This window comes from Marmota monax, unplaced genomic scaffold (assembly GCF_021218885.2).
Source record: "Marmota monax isolate L192 unplaced genomic scaffold, Marmota_monax_Labrador192_F-V1.1 WCK01_AAM20220418_F8-fsc00157, whole genome shotgun sequence".
In the NCBI taxonomy this organism is placed as follows: domain Eukaryota; kingdom Metazoa; phylum Chordata; class Mammalia; order Rodentia; family Sciuridae; genus Marmota; species Marmota monax.
The window spans coordinates 1,880,999-1,900,984 of NW_026694573.1; the positions used below are offsets into that span (position 1 = coordinate 1,880,999).

General features: G+C 38.6%; 1 protein-coding gene across 2 annotated transcripts in view; it reads left to right on the forward strand.

Annotated features, from left to right (window-relative positions):
* Pi4ka (phosphatidylinositol 4-kinase alpha) overlaps positions 1-19,986 on the forward strand; it is a 128,125-nt gene that overhangs the window by 4,693 nt on the left and 103,446 nt on the right. For both annotated transcript variants that reach the window (XM_058571762.1, XM_046421098.2), the window contains exons 2-4: positions 13,713-13,829; positions 16,354-16,447; positions 18,499-18,587. In XM_058571762.1, the coding sequence (XP_058427745.1) occupies positions 13,713-13,829; positions 16,354-16,447; positions 18,499-18,587 (300 nt within the window). The remainder of the gene's footprint in view (positions 1-13,712; positions 13,830-16,353; positions 16,448-18,498; positions 18,588-19,986) is intronic.

Genomic DNA, 19,986 nt, shown 5'->3' on the forward strand with positions numbered 1-19,986 from the left:
GGCTATGGTACCAAGCCTGTCACTATTTGGTGGATTTTTACTCTTTTCTCTTTAATTACTTAATCCACTTGTTCATTCAGAAAACATAGAGTTCCTACTTTTGATTGGTATGTGCTAGGCTGGGTAAATAAGAAACAGTCCTAATTTGGTTGCTCAGATTACCAGCAACAATTCAGATTTGTATCCTGAGTCTTGTAATCAGACTTCTGCCATGTTCAGATGGCTAAACCCAAGACCCTTGGGCATCTATCCTCTGATTCATGTCTGAGCCTTTTCCTGCTAGGCTGTCCCTAAAACTGTCCCCACCATTTCTGATATTCACCTCTAGGATTGGAGCCCACCTCAGACGACATTCTGTGAAGCTTTTTGGACCAAGTTCCTTCAGTTAGTCCTCCCTTTAAGAGAAAGATGAGAGGAGAAAAGTAGATAAGAAAATAAGAGGCTTGGGCTGGGGATGTGGCTCAAGCAGTAGCGCACTCGCCTGGCATGCGTGCAGCCCGGGTTCGATCCTCAGCACCACATACAAACAAAGATGTTGTGTCCACCGAAAACTAAAAAATAAATATAAAAAAAAATTCTAAAAAAAATAAATAAATAAGAGGCTTTTCAATACTCCCTGGCATCTTGACATGGGTTGCTTTCTAGACTCCTGCTGTCTGATTTCTAATAGCCTACTAGTTTTTCTCTACTTTCCTGGTTCTCACCTGTCTTCAGTATGTTGCTGAGCAACCTCTATAAATCTTCCCCCCGACTCTGCCTTATAACACTTTTTCTGCCTCCAGAAAATCAGTGACCTGTGTTGCCTCTCTTTCCCTGCCCTGTGCCATTACCAATGCAACCCTCAATTCTGGGACATTGAAAGTCCTTGGCAGAGCTGCAGAGGAAGCATCATCCCTTGCCCTTTTATTTCTATACCACCTCTCATGAAGCTTTGATCAGAGTCCTTTCCCCAGGAGCATTCTACCACTGAATTATACCCCTCAGCCTTATTTATTTTATTTTATTTTTCCAAAGTACTGGGAATTGAACCAAGGAACTCAAGCATGCTAGGCAAGTGCTCTACTGCTGAACTACATCCCCAGCCCCCGTTTTATTTTTTATTTTAATACAGGGTCTTGCTAAGTTGCTGAGGCTGGCCTTGAATATGTGATCCTTCCACCTCTGCCTCCCAAATTGCTGGGATTACAGGTTTCTGGCTTGAGTATTTGGATCATGAAGGAGATGTTGAATTTGTCAAATATTTTTTCTGTCTCTATTGCAACACTCCACCCCCACCCACCTCAATATTGCTGGGGAATCAAGCCCAGGATCTCATGCATTCTAGGCAAGGACTCTTATCACTGAGCTACCCCCCAGCCCTTGAAGCTTATTTTAAAACTTTGTTCCAGCAGGTCTAATAGCTTTTGCTAAGGGTACTTTATCTCTATTGCGCAGGTGTGACCCTTTTGAAATCTCTGCTGAATGTTTTGAGGGCTTTCTACTGTGCCTGTGTGAACTCTTGAGAGCTATTCAGTTTACAGTTCCATTTGTTCTTTGCTCAACTTCATGGATTATCACCCTATACTGATGTATTTTAGTATTCATCAGGACTCAGGGGAACTCTACAATAGATTTCTGGAGCTTTATTTGTGTTTGTCTCTCTCTAGAATTTTTAGCTGCCTTTGAGTTCCTATATGTCTACTTCTGTCTTCCCAACTTAAAGAAGACCACCTTCTTTGGGGTGCCCTTCCCGCTTTGTGGTCTGGATATGTCTCTGGCAGAAATCCAGGGCCATGATAGGGCTCACTTTATTTCCCCTTTTACAAATATTACAGTCCTATGCTACTTAACCAGTGCACTGAGCCATTGTTTTTATATATTTGCCCATTTTCCTAGGAAGATAAATCTAGATCCTGTTATTCCCTCATTGCTCCAGATGAAAGTTCTTGGATCACATGATTAAAAAAAAAAAAAAAAAACAACTTTTTTTTTTTTTTTTAGTTGTAGATATACACAGTACCTTTATTTTATTTATTTTTATGCAGTGCAGAGGATTAAACCCTGTGCCTGACATCAGGCACTCTACCACTGAGTTAATGAGCCCAGCCCCAGGATCACAGGATTTTATTCTTGGAAGAGACTTTGCAAAAATATTCCATCTTGTCATCCTTTTATACATAAGAAAAGTGAGGCTCAGGGAAGATGACTTGCTAATTTTGCATAGCTTTAAGATGCAAGCAAGCTTGCATAGATTTCTGTCTATATACTTGGCATTTGTCCACATTTTATAGAAGAAAAAAAACAAGTAGAAATGTTCGTATAGGTTTATCACTTTTGTTGGGTCGCACAAGAAAGAAGAGGCAGAACTGGGTAGAAAGTCACTCCTGACTTCCCTAATTACTAGAATATTGTCCATTCAGAGGTAGCAGGAATCAGATATGTATACAAGTGTCTGTGCTATTCCCCATCAGACATTTGAGCAGGGCTCAAAAATAGGGGCTTCTAATTTTTTTCTTTCTTTCTTTTTTTTTTTTTTTTTTTTGTGGTGCATGGGGATTGAACCCAGCACCTTATACATGTAAGGCAAGCACTCTACCAACTGAACTATATCCCCAGCCCCCCAAAATGGAGGGTTCTATTCATTCATTTCTCCAGCTTTAGATTAAAGGTGTAATGCTGCCTGTGTAGAATATCATAGAAAACCATGTCAGTTGTTCAGAAGGTCACTCATCCATCTGTAGGTGATCAAAAGACCATTTTAAGTGAAATTCTTATGCAAGACTGCTTGTAGAAAGATACTACTCCACTTAACCGCAGTAGCTCAATGTCCTTCATGTGACAGTCATCTTTGTCTATTGGGATGGTTCTGGGTCATTTAGAAAATGTCAACTTAAGTTCAGTGTTTTTTAAGGGAATAGTACATTTGAGAAAGACAATTAAAAATGTTTTTAACAGAAAAACCTACCACTAATACTTGGCTCTAAAATAGCTTGGCTCTCAGGGAATTTTGTTTCTCCAGAAAGGCTCTTCCCAGAGGTTTCGGATAACAAAAGTTGTACTCTTTAAAAAAAAAAAAAAAAAAAAACAAAAAAACTGTTGGATTAGCCAGCTTTTGTAATGCTATTATTGTGGCTTTATTTTGACCTACATATCTTACCTAGACCCACTGTATGGTTGATTCTCATCTGCAGTTTTCTGCTTAGTTATCCAGACTTATGAGGGTATCATTTTCTCCTTGGTTTAGCATTCCTTACCTTTTTTTAAAAAAAATATTTATTTATTTATTTTAGTTCTTGGCGGACATAACATCTTTGTTTGTATGTGGTGCTGAGGATCGAACCCGGGCTGAACGCATGCCAGGCGAGCGCGCTACCGCTTGAGCCACATCCCCAGCCCGCATTTCCTTACCTTTATAATCAAAACTCACATAATTGAGATGTCTGTCTAGGGTTAAGGTATTGTCATTGTCTCAAGTTCTTATCAAAGTCTTAGTATATCTGTTACCTCCCCCCATTGGTTTACTGACCTCCTCAAAGTGACAGGTAGAGCCCCCAGGATCCTTTATGTAAATGGAAATAATCCTGTTTATCTCTGGCAGATTTTGAGCTTGATGATGTGTTATAATAATTCATAACCCCCTAAAAACAAGCAACTTGCTAGTTGTAAAAATTTGAAAAATCATTTAATGATTGATATATATATTTTCATTTTAAAAGATTATAGTATTAAAGTTTTATTCCATATGTTTTTTTATTCGTGGAATGGGATGTTGAACAATATCTACTTAATGAGTCGTTGTAAGGATTAAATTAATACAGACCAGCAGGTAGCATATGATAGAAGTGCCATAAGTGTTACCTGAGTTGGGCATAATGACCTACACCTGTAATCCCAGCTGTTCAGGAGGCTGAGGCAGGAGGATTGCAAGTTTAAGGCCAGCCTGGGCAATTTATCCAGAACTGTCTGAAAATAAAATTTAAAAAGGGCTGTAAAGTAGCCCATTGGTAGAGTGCTTGCTTGGTATGTGGTAGGCCCTGGGTTCATTCCACATCAATACACACATTCACACAAACAAGTGTTAGTGTTTTTATTTGTGAATGGCACCCACCAGAACTCCCTTATCTTGATATATATGACTTCCTTAAGGTCCAGGTTCAAATCTTCAGATGGTTTTCTAATAGGAACTCCAATTTCTTGAGTTCATTTGCATCAAAATTGTGACCTTGGGGCTGGGCTGTGGATCAGTGATAGAGTGCTTGCCAGCACTTGTGAGGCAATGGGTTTGATCCTCAGCACTACATAAAATATAAATAATTAAAATAAAGTTATAAAAAAAGATATGGTTAAAAAAAAAAAACTGGACCTTACGCCAGGCTTTTAATCCTTTGGTTTCTGACTTCTGTTATATGCTAGTTGTTGTGTCATTTATATTAGTTTTTTAACTCCTGCTAGATTATAACACTTAAGAGAGAATGACTAGGTTTTACAAATCACTTCATTTGAATATTCTTCTATCTATCCCTCCATTCAGTGATGAAGCAGATTTTTGTTCAATGCCAACTGCATGCTAGTACCCTGCATGATACAGCAGTCCCTCTGCCCCCTTATCCATGGTTTTTGGGGATGTGGTTTCAGTTACTCAACAGTTAACTGGGATCTAAAAACATTAAATGGAAAAGTCCAGAAATAAGCAATTTATGTTTTAAATTCTGCAGCATTCTGAGTAGTATGATGAAATCTCATACTTCTGCTCTGTCATGCCTGGAATGTGAGGCATCCCTTTGTTCTGTGTATCCTAATACCTAAGTATTAGTCATTTAGTAGCCATCTTGGCTCTCAGATCAACTATTATGGTATTATAGTGCTTTGTGTTCAGGTACTTCTTAGTTTACTTACTAATGGCCCTGCTGGGCATGGTGCACCTGTAATACCAGCAGCTCCAGAGGCTGAGGCAGAAGGATTGTGAGTTCACAGACAGCCTCAGCAAAAGCAAGGTGCTGAGCAACTCAGTGAGACCCTATCTCTAAATAAAATACAAAATAGGGCTGGGGATGTGGCTCAGTGGTTGAGTGCCCCCTGGGTTCAATCCCTGGTACTCTTCCCCCAAATAATAATGGCTCTGAAGTAAAGAGTAAAAATTGCCTGATGTTGGCAATTTGGATATGTCAAAGAGAAGTTGTAAAGTGCTTCCTTTAAGTAAAAAGATGTAAGTTCTTGACTTAATAAAGAAAGAAAAAAAATTATATGTTGTGGTTGCTAAGAACTATAATAAGAACAAATCCAACTGTGAAATTGTGATGAAGGTAAAAGAAATCCTAAGTAACTGGCATTATAGGCATGTGTCACTGTGTGCAGCTTCTATTTAAATATATTTTTAATATTTATTTTTTAGTTGTAGTTGGACACAATATACTTATTTATTTTTATTTTATACTTATTTATTTATTTTTGTTTATATTTATGTTTATATGATGCTGAGGATCAGGGCCTCAAACATGCGAGCGAGTGCTCTACCACTGAGCCATAACCCCAGCCCTATTTAAATATATTTAAAAATTTTTTTTTTAGTTGTCAGGCGGGCGTGGTGGCACACGCATGTAATTCTAGAGACTCAGGAGGCTAAGGCAGGAGGATCATGAGTTCAAAGCCAGCCTCAGAAACTTACAAGGCCCTAAGTAACTCAGTGAGACTCTGTCTCTAAATAAAATACAAAAAAGGGCTGGGGATGTGGCTCAGTAGTTGAGCACTCCTGGATTCACTCCCCAGTACCAAAAAAATTTTTTTTTATATTGTCAATGGACCTTTACATTATTTGTTTATTTATATGCTGTGCTAAGAATCGAACTCAGTGCCTCACACATGCTAGGCAAGTGTTCTACCACTGAGCTATGACCCTAGCACTATTTAAATATTTGAGCAGAGTTGGAAGGTGTCAAGTCAGAGTAATCCAGAGTCCCTTTGGGTATTTATTTTTTGTTTGCTTATTTGCTTTCTGGTGCTTGGGATTGATCCTAGGGCCTCAATATGCTAGGTGAGCAACCTCCCACTAAACTGTAGCCCATATTTATTTTTGGTTCCCCGGGATTGAACTTAGGGTTACTTGACCACTGAGCCACATTCCCAGCCCTATTTTGTATTTTATTTAGAGACAGGGTCTCACTGAGTTGCTTAGAGCCTTGCTTTTGCTGAGGCTGGCTTTGAACTTGTGATCCTTCTGTGCTGCTGAGATTATAGGCATGAGCCAGTGCACCCAGCAGCTTTTTTAAAATTTTGAGGCAGGGTCTTACTGAGTTGCCCAGGCTGGCCTCAAACTTGTGATCCTCTTGCCTCAGCTTCCCAAGTAGATGGGATTACAATCATGCACCACTGCACCCAGCTTTCTCTGGATATTTGAAGTAGAGGTGGTGTACCCTGGCAATACAGAGGAGACAGGGGGTGTTAAAAATTTTGCAGATTTCAGATTTCTGTCCGGGTGGGGTGACACCTAAATAGGTAGTAAAGTTTGGACATGCTGATGATTCCAAACTCTTATCCTGGGGTATTATTAGAGCTGAGGTCTGTGCCCATTTCAGGTATTAGTTTCCAGATAAGAGTATAATATGTAAAAAAAAAAAAAAAAAGAATGACCGAGTGGGGTGGCACCTGCTTGTAATCCCAATGACTCAGGAGGCTGAGGCAGGAGGATTGCATATTGAAGATCAGCTTGGGCCATTTAGCAAGACATATCTCAAAAGATAAAAAGATTTGGGAATGTGGTAGAGTGCCCCTGAGTTCAAATCCCCAGTACCCCAAAGCAAAAACAACAAAGAGAACAAGCAAACAAAAGTCAATCCTATCACAACCTAGAGTACCTGCTCTGTGAGTGGAAATTTATCCTTATGCTATATATAAAGAAGCAGGCCTGAGAGTTAGACTTTGGTCTTCTGGCAAGTACCAGGAGGGGCTGGTGGCAGCCTTCTCATAGAGAAGTTTTGGGGAAGAGAACCTCCTGCAGTGTTCTTAAGTCTGGGCATACCCTAAGAATAATGGCAAGGCCTACAGCCCTAGGGAGAGTGAGTGTTTCTATTGCCTGTACATTCATCCATATCCATGGTGTATAGCAAATGGGTATCCAAAGATGGTCAGAAATGATTATTGTCTTCAAGGAGCTGAGTAGGGAAACAGATAAATGCACTAAGAACTGTATAGCCTTTGTACTGGAGTAGCTGATACTATTGATGTTATTGGGGCCCTTTATATAGCTCAGGATAGCAGTTATATTTATATTTAACCTTAGTGTATCCAGGCTAAAGTCCTTTAACTGTTCTTTGTATGGAATATTCATAGATCTTACTCCAATGACTCAGGAGGCTGAGGCAGGAGGATTTGTATCTTTGGGTATCTTTCAGTGTGGCAAAGAGGCAACTGACATAATCTTTTGGAGCCTGATACAGTGTGTATGCCTTTTATCTCAGCTACTTGGGAGGCTCAGTCAAAAGGATTGCAAGTTTAAGGCTAACCTGGGCAGTTTAGCAACACGCTGTCTCAAAATAAAGTAAAAGAATGACTGGGGATGTAGCTTGATGGTAGAGCACTTGCCTAGCATGGGTGAGGTCCTGGGTTCAATTCTCAGTACTGCAAAAAATAAGAAAATATTTCTTTCACTTACACATTCCATCATCAAATCCTTCAAAACATCTGCTGAAAACTGATCTGTTTCCATCTTTGCTTGTTCAGGTCACCACTGACTTTGCCTGGACTGCTTTAGAGTCTTCTAACTCGTCTCTCTGCTTTTATTCCTGTCCTCAAAATACATTCTCTATGAAGCAACCAGAGAGATTTTTCTAAACTTCAGGGTTTTTTTTGTACCAGGGTTTGAACTTGGGGTACTCAACCACTGAGCCACATCCCCAGCCCTGTTTTGTATTTTATTTAGAGACAGGGTCTCGCTGAGGCTGGCTTTGAACTCGAGATTCTCCTATCATCCTCTCAAGCCACTGGGATTATGGGTATGCGCCACTGTGCCCAGCCTAAACCTCAGTTTTAAATTCAGGAGTCTTAAGGCCTCTATGTGCCCCATTGGTTTTGGCCTCCCATTGCTATTGGAGTACAATCCAGGTACCATTGTGGCCTACAGAGCCTTTGGGGACTATATTTTTGCCTGTACCTGAATTTCTGGGCGACCCTGCTTTTTTTCCCAGTGCAAACACTCTTTCCTGGTTGTTCTGGCTGCTTCCTTTTTTAGATCTAATTTGATGGGTAACTTCTTAGGCCTTCTTTGATCACCCCATCAAAAGTAATGGAGAAATATAATTTCAAAGCAAAATCCTCCAACCCAGGAACACTTTCCACAAAGGTAGTAAAGAAAACACTTTTATAACTGAATAAGCATTAAACCAGAATGTGATGTGCATCAGACAATCTGCCAAGAGATTGCAAAGACTGAAAGAAATATCGCCCTTTATATGGCCAAGCCGGTACAACTTATTACATACTTTTTCGGCATTAATAATAATTAGTCCTCTAGTAAGAGGACTTGATGGTATCATGCATAGTTCATCTTAACTTTATTTGGTAATTGGGTGACTGTTAGCTATTTGGCTTTGTCTAGAGGAAAAGCAAACGTCTCATCTTTTTGACAGGAGGAGGTTTTACACCTTGGAGGGAGGCACCTGTGGAAGTTAGGCTACTACTCTCTCATAGTAACAGGAATGTTTGCATTCCAGAGAAGTGACTCCCAGGGAAAGATATTCCTAGATCAAAAACCTTTCTAGTTAGCAAGTAGATTCATATACATTTCTGAAACAGCAGGAAGTATGTACAGTTACAAGTTTTCTAAAAGTATTCTCTTATTTTCAACAAAGAGAATTGAACCTCTTATTTTGTATTTGTCTTTATGCTCCCTTAGCTGCAGCATTTATTTGTTTTATCTGGAATGAGAGCTAGGGCCTTTAAACTGCCTCTTGCTTTGCATCCACAGTACCTGGGGCAGTGTCTCACATTACATTTGTGCCCAGTAAACAGTGAATAAATGAATTAAAGGAATATTAACCTGATTGACTCTTCAGTGTAAGCCATCTGAAGAAGATCTTTGAAGATAAGTGGCATGGAAAATGCCTACATAATGTTAAGTGAGAACTGACTCTAGATAGTGACTATGCCTTGTATCAGGCACATTATCTCCTCCAATTCCACAAAAGCTGCCCTATGGACAGGGAAGCTGAGGCTCAGCGTATCACCCAACTGGTCTATGCCAGAGACATTATATGACTCCAGGTCTAATTCCAAAGTCTGTGTGCCTTTCACTGAGCTAAAAGTTGTCAACATTAGATTTATTTGTATACAAAGCATGATTCTTACCCTGCACCCAAAGAAGTCTCTAGGTTGGAAAAGCACTGAGAGCAAAAATATTTAAAAATTTAAGTGTAGCTGGGCACAGTGACACACCTGGAGTTCAGCTACTCAGGAGACTAATGCAGGAGGATCCATTGAACCCTGGAGTTGGAGACCAGCCTGGACAACAGAGGGAGACTCCATCTCAAAAATAAATAAGTAAACAAAAATGTGTTTATGTATGTGGCGTGTGGGAATATTGATGAGTATCTTTTTTTTTTTTTTTTTTTTTGATGGTAATGGGGATTGAACTCATGCTAAGCAAGTGCTCTATCATAGAGCTCAACCCCTTTTTTCTGGGAATTGAACTCAGGGGCACTCAACCACTTAGCCACATTCCCAGCCCTATTTTGTATTTTATTTAGAGGTAGGGTCTGACTGAGTTGCTTAGTGCCTTGCAATTGCTGAGGCTGTCTTTGAACTCGCAGTCTTCCTGCCTCAGCCTCCTGAGCCGCTGGGATTACAGGCATGTGCCACTGCGCCCTGCTTTATCCCTTTTTTTTTTTTTTTTTTTTAATTTTTTCAGTTGTTGATGGACCTGTATTTAATTTATATGTGGTGCTGAGCACATGCTAGGTAAGTGATCTATCACTGAGCTACAATCCCTTTTTTAAAAAATTATTTATTTTCTTTAGTTGTAGATGGATATTTCTTTTTAAATTATATTTTGAGATGGTCTGACCACTGACTTGGCAACCTTCCTGACTCACCCTCTGAGTAGCTAGGATTATAGGTGTGTACCACTGCACCTGGGAATGAGTTGTCTTTTTTAAAAATACCTTTTCTATATTTAATAACCATGTTACGCACTTTTGACAAGTTTCTGAGTCTCTGTGCTATGTCTTAGTACATTACTTTACCTCCCAGGTTTGTGGTTTCGTGTGTCTGGTGTGTGTTCAAGCAAGATATTGATTGCACAGGACAAGGCAAAGGACATAGAGTTTGCTAGGACCTTGGATTCTTCCTTCCAGTTTGGTTTGATGTTGACTCTCATCACATTGTTTGAATCTCATTGACTCATTCTGTTGTGATTTCTCTTTCTTTTGATTTTTAATTTGCAGGGATATTTTTAAAGATCTTTAGAGCTGGGGTGTAACTCAGTAGTAGAGCGCTTGCCTGGCATGGATAAGGCTGTAAAAATCAACAAACAAACAAATAAAAATTCCTGTTAATCTTTTTTTGGAAAGCCAGAAGCAGTGATGCATGCCTATAATCCTAGTGACTTGGGAGGCTAAGGCAGGAGGATCGCAAATTCAAGGCCAGCCTCAGCAACTTAGCAAGGCCCTAAGCATGTTGGTGAGACTCTGTCTCAAAATAAAAATTAAAGGACTGGGGATGTAGCTCCATGGTAAAGCACCCCTGGACTCAGTACCTAGTACAGGAAAAAAATTTTTTTTTCTTCCCAAAGGACTTTACTCTTTCTTTCAAGATGTGAGATTATTTTCTGGTAAAAATCTTCAAAGTGGTTGAATCCCTGAAATATTTCACTCTTCTTATTGTATTTCTCCTTCTGTGAAGGAGGAACACTGAAAAAAATTGGAGATTTAGCCTTATCTTCTTATCTGTTACTGTATGCTTTTTTTTGTCTAAGCATGTAGTCATTAAAAGCATGGATTTATTTCCAGATGTACATATTTCTATTTTAACTTGTTGGATGTTTTTCCTGATTACATAAGGAATATTTTTCCCATGAAGCGTTTTGAAAAATACCAAAAAAGCACTTTATGAAAAATAAATAAAAAATAAAACCCCTGGTTACCCTGCCTCTCAAAACTCTTAACATTTTGATATATTTTTTCTAGTAGGGTTTTTTTTTTTTTCTGTATTTGACAATAAGATCATTCCTCTCATGGGTTTATAGAACCCTTAAAACATTATTTAATGTTATTGCTTATTAAAAAAGAAAAACACTGTTAGTAAACTTTTCATCACTGTTTTCTGTTAGTTTTTTTGTCACTATTTAAAAAAATACCTGAAATAGTCAAAAAGAGAAGAAGATTATTTTGGCTCAGTTTTGGAGGTTCATGATCAATTGGCTTTATGGTTTTGGGCTTGTGGTGAGGTAGTACATCATGGTAGGAACATGTAGCAGAGCAAAACTACTCACTTCATGGCCAGGAGGCAAAAGGGAGAGGAAGAGGCCGGAATCCCATAATCACCTTCCAGTCTATGCACCCAGTTACCTAAAGACTTCATACGAGGCCACACTTCTTACAGGTTCTACTATCTCCTGATAGCCTAGGGACCAAACTTTAGTGCATGGGAATTTGGCTCTTTCAAGATCCAAACTATATAGCAAATGCCACTTTTAGTGGCTGTAATATTAAAAGTGAGATTTTTTTTTTCTTTTTGCTACCTGGCATTGAACCTCAAGGGGTACTCAACCACTGAGCCACATTCCCAGTCCTAATTTGTATTTGATTTAGAGATAGGATCTCACTGAGTGGCTTAGTGCCTCACTTTTGCTGAGGCTGGCTTTGAACTCGTAATCCTCTTGCTGTGTACCACCATGCCCGGCTTAAAAGTGAACTTTATGTCCTAGGGATATAGCTCAGTTGGTATTGAAAGTGAACTTTTTTTTAAAAGTGAACTTTATGAAAGCATTGTTTTTGTAGTCAAGAAATGGTTGAATATCCATTTTCATATGCTTCAACTTAATATTACAACAAGTGCTTCATCTGCCACGCGATTAGCGCTGGCTGCATGAAAGAAGGTTCGATTCATAAGGAATTGCTAGGGAGTTTTAAATTAAAGAGACAATGGGGCTGGAGATGTGGCTCAAGCGGTAGCGCGCTTGCCTGGCATGCGTGCTGCCTGGGTTCGATCCTCAGCACCACATACAAACAAAGATGTTGTGTCCACCATATACTAAAAAATAAATATTAAAAAAAAATTCTCTCTCTCTCTCTCTCTCTCACCCTCCCTCCCTCCCTCCTCTCTCTCTCTCTCACCCTCCCTCCCTCCCTCCTCTCTCTCTCTCTCTCAAAAAAAAAAAAAAAAGAATTAAATTAAAGAGACAAGACTCTCATTACCTTTAATACCAGCTCCTGGATGGCTTCTCCTAGCACCTGCCTCCAGCCATCTAATGTGGTGGCGAGGTTTACAGAAGAGACTAGCAAGAGAGAGAGAACATGCCAGGGAGTGGGCTTTTATTGGGGAACAAAAAATTCCAGGGAAAATCCCATCCAATGAAGGTTAAGGGGGGCAGCATCCCAAGATCAGGGGCGACGATTGGTCTTCAGGGCAGTGGCCAGGCACGCCTCTGCACGGACAAGCCCTCGGACCTGGAAAAGGGTAGGGAAGGCTCTAACACAGTTGTGTCTAAGCGCCTCTCACCCAGCCAGAGAGGTAACTCAAATCACATGCGAGGATGGCCTCTCACAGGTTCAATCACTATTTTTCTAATATTGAGTATTTAGATTGTTTCCAATTTGTAAATATGTATATAACATGATGGTAGATGCATTTCTATATGATCTTTGCCTGAGTTTCTAATTTTTTATTTACAGTCATTCCTAGAAGGAAAATTATTAGAACAGAGAATGTTGTCTTTCTTTATATGAGAGGATGCTTTTCTTTTTTCTTTTTTCCTTTTTCCTTTGCAATGCTAGGGATTGAACCAAGGGCCTTGTGCATACTATACCCCCATCTCAGAAGATGCTTACAAGTCTTTGTGATCCCTTTGTATTTGCCTGTTTAAAATCTAAGGTAACAATAATAATAAAAAAAAAGTAAAATCTAAGGTAACAAAAGCAAACTTCTTTCTTTTAAAAAATTACAATGTAATTTATTAATTGAATTTTCAGGACAAACCCCAAGCAATACACTGATACACTGTTAAAACATGCCACTACAACAGTATGAGTGTCAGTGATATGACTTTTTATTGAGGCTATTACAAAATAGCAAGTCAGGGTCCTGGTTTTTCTTAATACTTTGATGGGTGCTTCTCAAGATGGACATAACCTGTGCTGTCTTCAGTCCCTTAAAGACAGACATTTACTATTGGTTTGTTTAGAAGATAAATCTAATTTTCCCATTTATTCAGTACATTGCTCACATATTACCTACTTTGCCTTGTGCTAGCCACTGTTTGGGCATATCCCAGTAACAGTGAATACTGTTTATTGAGCTTTACTGTGTTCTATGTATATAGTTCCAAGTGTTTTACACATTTGGTTTTAATTAATTAATTAATATAGCAGTACTAGGGATTGAACCCAGGGATACTCTACCGCTCCAGCCATATGTGTATTTGTGTGTGTATGTGTGTGTATGTGTGTGTGTGTGTGTGAGTGTGTGTGTGTGTGTATATATATATATATATATATATTTTTTTTTTTTTTAACTTTATTTTCCAGGTCCAAAAGTTGCTTTGCATGTGCCCAGTAGATTTCCATGGGATCTTTCAACTAGATGAAAGACGAAGAGATGCAGTAATTGCATTGGGCATTTTTCTCGTTGAATCTGATCTTCAGGTAACTCTTTATTACTAAATTTTAAGTTTCTAGAGTGTAAAGGGTGTATAATGAGCATTTAAATTTGTATCTGCTTATATTTACTTAATGTAATATTAGAAGAATGCATTCCCACCTAATCAACATGGTTAAATGGGAGGGAGCAGCGGGAAACATGCAACTGGTGGGAGTTTGTCTTTTTCAGTCCTGGGGATTGAATATTAAACCTGGGGTGCTCTATCGCTGAGCTACACTCCCAACCCTTTTAATTTTATTTTGAGATAGAGTCTCACTAAAGTTGCCTCAAACTTGGGAATATTTTATTTATTGTTTTATTTTTATCACTATCGCTTTTTAAATTGTAAATTCAGTCATGCTGTTAGGAAAATAAAGATGTTAGATTTATCTAAGAAATGAGCTTGCATGTCCTAGAAATTTCACTCCAATAAGCACTAATATTTTTTGACAAAGTATTTATACATTTGAAAAAAATAAACATTTTATTGGCATTTATTTTATCCACAGGGAACCTGGTAGTTCAGCTTTTAATAATTAAATAGGTTGCCTGACCAAGGTCACATGAAAAACCAAAATGAGATGCATAAACTGCATTTATTATTTTTCTTCTGTATATTTATTAACATGAAAAGAAAGAAAATCATTTCTACTTTTCTATTTGCCAAGTCCTATTTAAATATAAAAAGAATATAGAGGGCAGAAAATATTTTTAAGAATACAAGAAACTACTGTCATCTAAATGTTTATATTGGTTGAAAATATCCTTGTCAAACACATTACTTGTTAGATTTATCTATAAGTCCCCATGATGTTGTACTCGTATTGGACTTTTTAAGATGACCAGCAAGAGAGGAGTACAAATTACCTTTGGTGTATTTCTGGTTCTGAGTGAGGATTGGGAGGGTTCTAGATGGCATATGACATTGTCCTTTGGATCATATAGTTTGCTTACGCTTCTAGGGAAAGTCCATTGGTTTCATGGATACTAGGAAAGGAATCCAGAATGCTTTGTCTGACTCCTGAGAATACCCTAGGGACCAGCTATATCTTGGTTCACCTGATATTTATATTCCTTACCCTCCTTACATGATGGGCTGTGCATTGGCCTCCTTGTGTCTAGTCCATGGGCTAACCTGGCAGCAACTGTGACTCAATGTAGTGGAGGTGATTTTACTCACTACATGCTACTAAAGCCATCACAGTTTATTTAGGGAAGAGCCAACCAGGGCCACTTCTGCCACAAGGAGCCAAGTAGTGCAGGCCCCTTGGAGCTTTGGGTACTCTCTAGGATCCTACACAGCTGTATTTTATCAGTTAGGAGAAATTGTTTTGTTTTTTATTAAAGAAAAAATTCTATCTGTTGGTTATTGTAGTATAACAAACTCCCCAAACTTAGTGGGTTAATACTATCATTTTGTTTGTTGTTTCTTTTTGTTTGTTGCTTATGAATTTGCAATCTAGACAGACCTTAGAAGAGTCACTGTTTACTCTGTTGGGTGTCAGAAGGGGAGGGTCAAAAGCTGGTAATGGTATTATGTGAAAGCTTATTCATGCACGTACCTGGGGGTTGATCCTAGGTCTTTTGGCCAGGACACCTCTGTATACATGGCCTCTCCATGTGGCATGGGCCTTGTCACAACATCATATCTGTATTACAGTCCCAGTATCCTGAGAAAGAACCAGGTAAGTTGCCTTGTCATTTCTAGTCTCTGAAGTCAGAGTTACATTTATGCTAGTTTCTATATATACTAAAAGAAATAACTAAGGTGGCCAGTTTTCAAGGGGAAGTGAATTAGATTCCACCTTTGAGTGGGAACTTGGAGCTGTTTTTAAAACCATCACATTTTTTAAAAAATATATTACGAGCATCAAATCTCCTTCTCTAGAGCATGCTTACCAATAACCACCCCCCCAAAAAAAAAACAATGATGGAAGATTATGAAGCTGTATATTATTGGCTCATTTGGTTGAGGAAAGTAATTTTTTCATTGGGTTAATGAAAACTTGAGAGGAATAAGAAGAAAAATGAAGCAGAAGAGCTTTTAAAAGGAGGCAAAGAGAACAAGGGACATGAACAACAAAAAGCAAATTGAGAAACTTGTGATTGTAAATTTCTCTGTAGTCCCAAAGATCTTATCCTAGGGCTTGTAGATGAGTTTTGGGTGATCTGAAACCATCTCACTGAAGGTGACTTTGTGTACACATACATATCTCTGGAGAAGCCCTCGTAGTGGTGTACCACCACCCAGAGAAGACCCAAGCAGCCTGGACACTCAGCTGCAAAGGGCAGGTTTGAGCACTTCTTTTAGGCCCTCACAGTATAGGCTTATATAACATTCTCTGGACTTTGCTATGTGGAAACAAAGTGTGTGATGCCATGTGAGCTTTTGTACTTGATTTATATTATCCCTGGAGAATCTTTGAGATGCTTGGGATGTGGATATGCTTTGCTTTGAGCTTAATCTATGTGAAAGAGGCTACCAGTCATTTATTAAATACAACTTTTTTTTTTTTTTTTTTTTTTAAGCACAAAGACTGTGTGGTTCCTTATCTTCTTCGACTTCTCAAAGGACTTCCAAAAGTTTATTGGGTAGAAGAAAGCACATCTCGGAAAGGCAGAGGTAAATTTGTGTAACGTTTTCCCTGAATACAAGGGAAAATATGTTCAGCTTCTTTAGGGATCATATGTTTATTTATACTAACATACCAGTTAGGATACTTCTGATTGATCTCACTCCTGGCTGTGGAACAACTAATTGCCTGCAGCATTGTGGGCCGAGCTTACTCACCATTGTCCAGTGTGATGTGCAAAGGAAGGAGAAGGCAGGTGGCCTGGCAGCTTTCCATTGTGCTCTTTGGAGAGTAAGAACTTGTCATTAGTTGGAATTGGGTCACCTGCTCATCCTCAAACCTTAGTCTAAACTCTTAGATTAATATACTCACTTCTGAAGGGAGGTTTTTCCACATTGCATTGAAGCTCTTCCAAAAGGGTGAGTTGAATGATGCAGACTCAGCTACAATATTCATTATAATTAGTTTTATCGTTTTGTTGCTGTTGTTAAGCTTCAGTTAAATTTTGTACCTTTAGAAATGGAATAATGTGTTTCTGTTTAGTATGTATTTTATTTTAATATTCTTTTAGGGGCCAAAGTGAAAGTAATAGTCTTTGCCTTTCCTCCTATCTACTGCCCTCTTTCCCTTTCTCTCTCCTTACTATCTTTCTTCTGTCCCTTCCCAAATATTCATATAGGTTCACTGTGTGCCATGCTTGGTACTAAGTACCAGTAACATTGATGTTCTTGCGTTGTTATTTCCCAAGGCTCCAAATTCTGCTTGGAAGGCCTCCAGCATTTTAAGGTTCATAATGTGTAAGACTGAAGTTTCTTTGAAATCTGCCTCTGTGAGGCCTGATATAGCACCTTTGGATAACAGCTGGAGTTAGTATCTGCAGTTCTCAAAATGTCACCCCAGATCAGAAGCATCAGCATCACCTGGAACTTGTCAGAAATACACACTCCCAGTCCCTACTTTAGATCTCTACTGAACCAGAACTTTCTGGGGGTGGCATGTAGGCCGTTTTAATAAGTCCCCAACACACACTCAAGTTTGAAAACCATCCGGAACTATATCTTAAAATTCCAAGTGTAACAATCTTCTGCCATGTATTATGAATATATCTATAAAACAGTGGGTACTTATATATCCTGATTCAGTATTAAAATTGACTACGTGGCTGGGGTTGTAGCTCAGTGGTGGAGCACTTGCCCGGCATATGTGAGGCACTGGGTTCGATCCTTGGCACCATATAAAAATATATAAAAGTAACAGTATTGTGTCCATCTACAAGTAAAAAAAAAAATTGACTATATATTTCATCATGATTGAACCAACTGGCATTGTTTCTAACATTTGAAAGTATTTCTTGGTAAAAGGACTGCATAGGTCTTTTAGGCAGAGCACTCCCTCCAGTGCTGAGGGTTCCTAAGAACCTTCCTGGTAGAAGGTTTAGTGGTGGAAGGACTTAAAAGCTTAGGAAGTGGAGATGGGGGTGTCACCTAGTTGTGGAGTTTATACTTAGCATGCAGGAGACCTTGTTTTCAATTCTCAGAACCAAAAACAAACAAAAAAGCTTTTGTGGAAAAGAGTAAATCTTTTATGGTACTGGGGATTTAAAGTAGGGTTTCTGCTTACTTGGCAAGCACTCTACCACCAAGTTGCATTCCTAGCTCTAGAGCAAATCTTTGGAAGCTCTTATTAAGATTTTTCCTATTTGTCAAAACATAGAAAATGTAATCAACATTTCATTCAGGTTAATGTAATATTAATATGTGCTTGATAGTTTTTTTGTACCATCTCATACGTGAAGACTGATTTCTCACTTTTATTTAGGAAGGGAATAAAATATGAAATCTCACAGTTCCAGTAGGCTCTGTAATCTCAAACTGTAAATTAACTCAGGAAACATTAAGTTTACTAAACCAAAGTATTTTGCTTAAAGAAAGAGGTATTTCTTAGCAAATCCTTAGGCCCATGTCTGTTCTCATTGAGGGCAGCTGATATAAGTGGTACCTTGGCAAGTCATGTGAAAAGGAACATACTAAATTGGATGGCCAGCAGGTGTGGCCCAGTGTCTTATTTCTAATGATCTGATTCCTGTCTTCATATCTTTCAGGTGCACTCCCAGTTGCAGAGAGCTTTAGCTTTTGCCTGGTTACTTTGCTCTCTGATGTGGCTTATAGGGACCCTTCACTTAGGGATGAGGTAAGCATGTGATAACTTGTTCATTGCTATTAGATCAAAAAGAGTTCCAAAGTGATGGGAGGTGGGGTGGCAATTGAAGTGTGATTGGTTTCCTTTCGTATGATTAATAACAGACCTAAAAAATATTTCATGATTGCTTTTAGTATTTTTCAGCTTGTTTTGTTTTGAAAGATCTGGTGAGTCTTACAATATTCAGCATTCCTCAAAACACTGTGAAGTAGGCAGAAAAAGGCAGAGGTAGCTCATTTCCCTTCTTCTAGGTTAGGGATTGAAGTCATTCATAGAGTGAATTTTCTATGTAGTTTTTACTTCTCAGTGCCCAGACCTTTTTTTAGTTCTTGTTAATTTTATTGGAAATGTTAATAGCATGTATTTCAAATTTCCTTTTTTAGGGGGTGCTAGGATTCTAAGGAGGTGTTCTAACCCCCAGCCCTTTCCCTCCCTCCTTTATAAATAAAGAATGTTGGGGCTGGGGTTGTGGCTCAGCAGTAGAGTGCTCGCCTTGCACATGCAAGTCTCGGGGTTCAGTCCTTAGCACCACATTTTAAAAAAATAAATAAATAAAATAAAGTTATTGTGTACAACTATAAAAAAAATTAAAAAAAGAATATCACCTTAATTTAAACTTTTTTCTTAACTAAATTTTTCATAAAATTTCATAAAGTTGGTTTTTGTAGGTTACCATTGTTAGGTTCTGCCAAGGAGTGCCTAGTTGCCTTCCTACATGCTAAATGTTCCAAACTAGTGATGTTTTTTCAGTTCTAATTTAGGTTCTTCATTTATTTTTAGGTTTAGGGTCTATTAATAACATTTATCAAAATAAAAAGGTCAACATTGCAGCTAACAAAATGACTTTAATATGTGAAATGGGCAAACGTACAGGTTGTATCTTCCTTAAGTATACGTGAAACAAATGAATTTTTGTGTAGACTTGTGTCTTATCCCCAACAAATCTCCTTATGTACATCCAGATATTCCAAAATCTGAAAATGTCTGACATCCAGAACACTTACGGTCCCAAGCATTTTGATAAGGGGTACTCAATCTCTATTGATTTTTTTTTAGACCTTTACAGGTTATTCAGCATTATTTAATATTAGGAAAATAAAGGAAATTTGGGTTATCAACAAGTCATGGAAGACCAGTTTAATTTTCGTTTTCTAAGACTCATAGTTGAGAAAAATAAGGTAGATGCTGTCTAGTTGAACTTCATGAAAACATTGGTCAAGAACCTCTCTTGACATTCTGGACCAATTATATGGCCTAAGTGCCAGATTCATATGATTTTCACATCTACCTAAAGGACTTCCCCAGAGGATGATTGCGATATTGGCCTGGCAGGAACTTCCAACGGCCTGCCTCCAACCATTGGAGGAAAATGAGCCAGTATTTTTTTTTT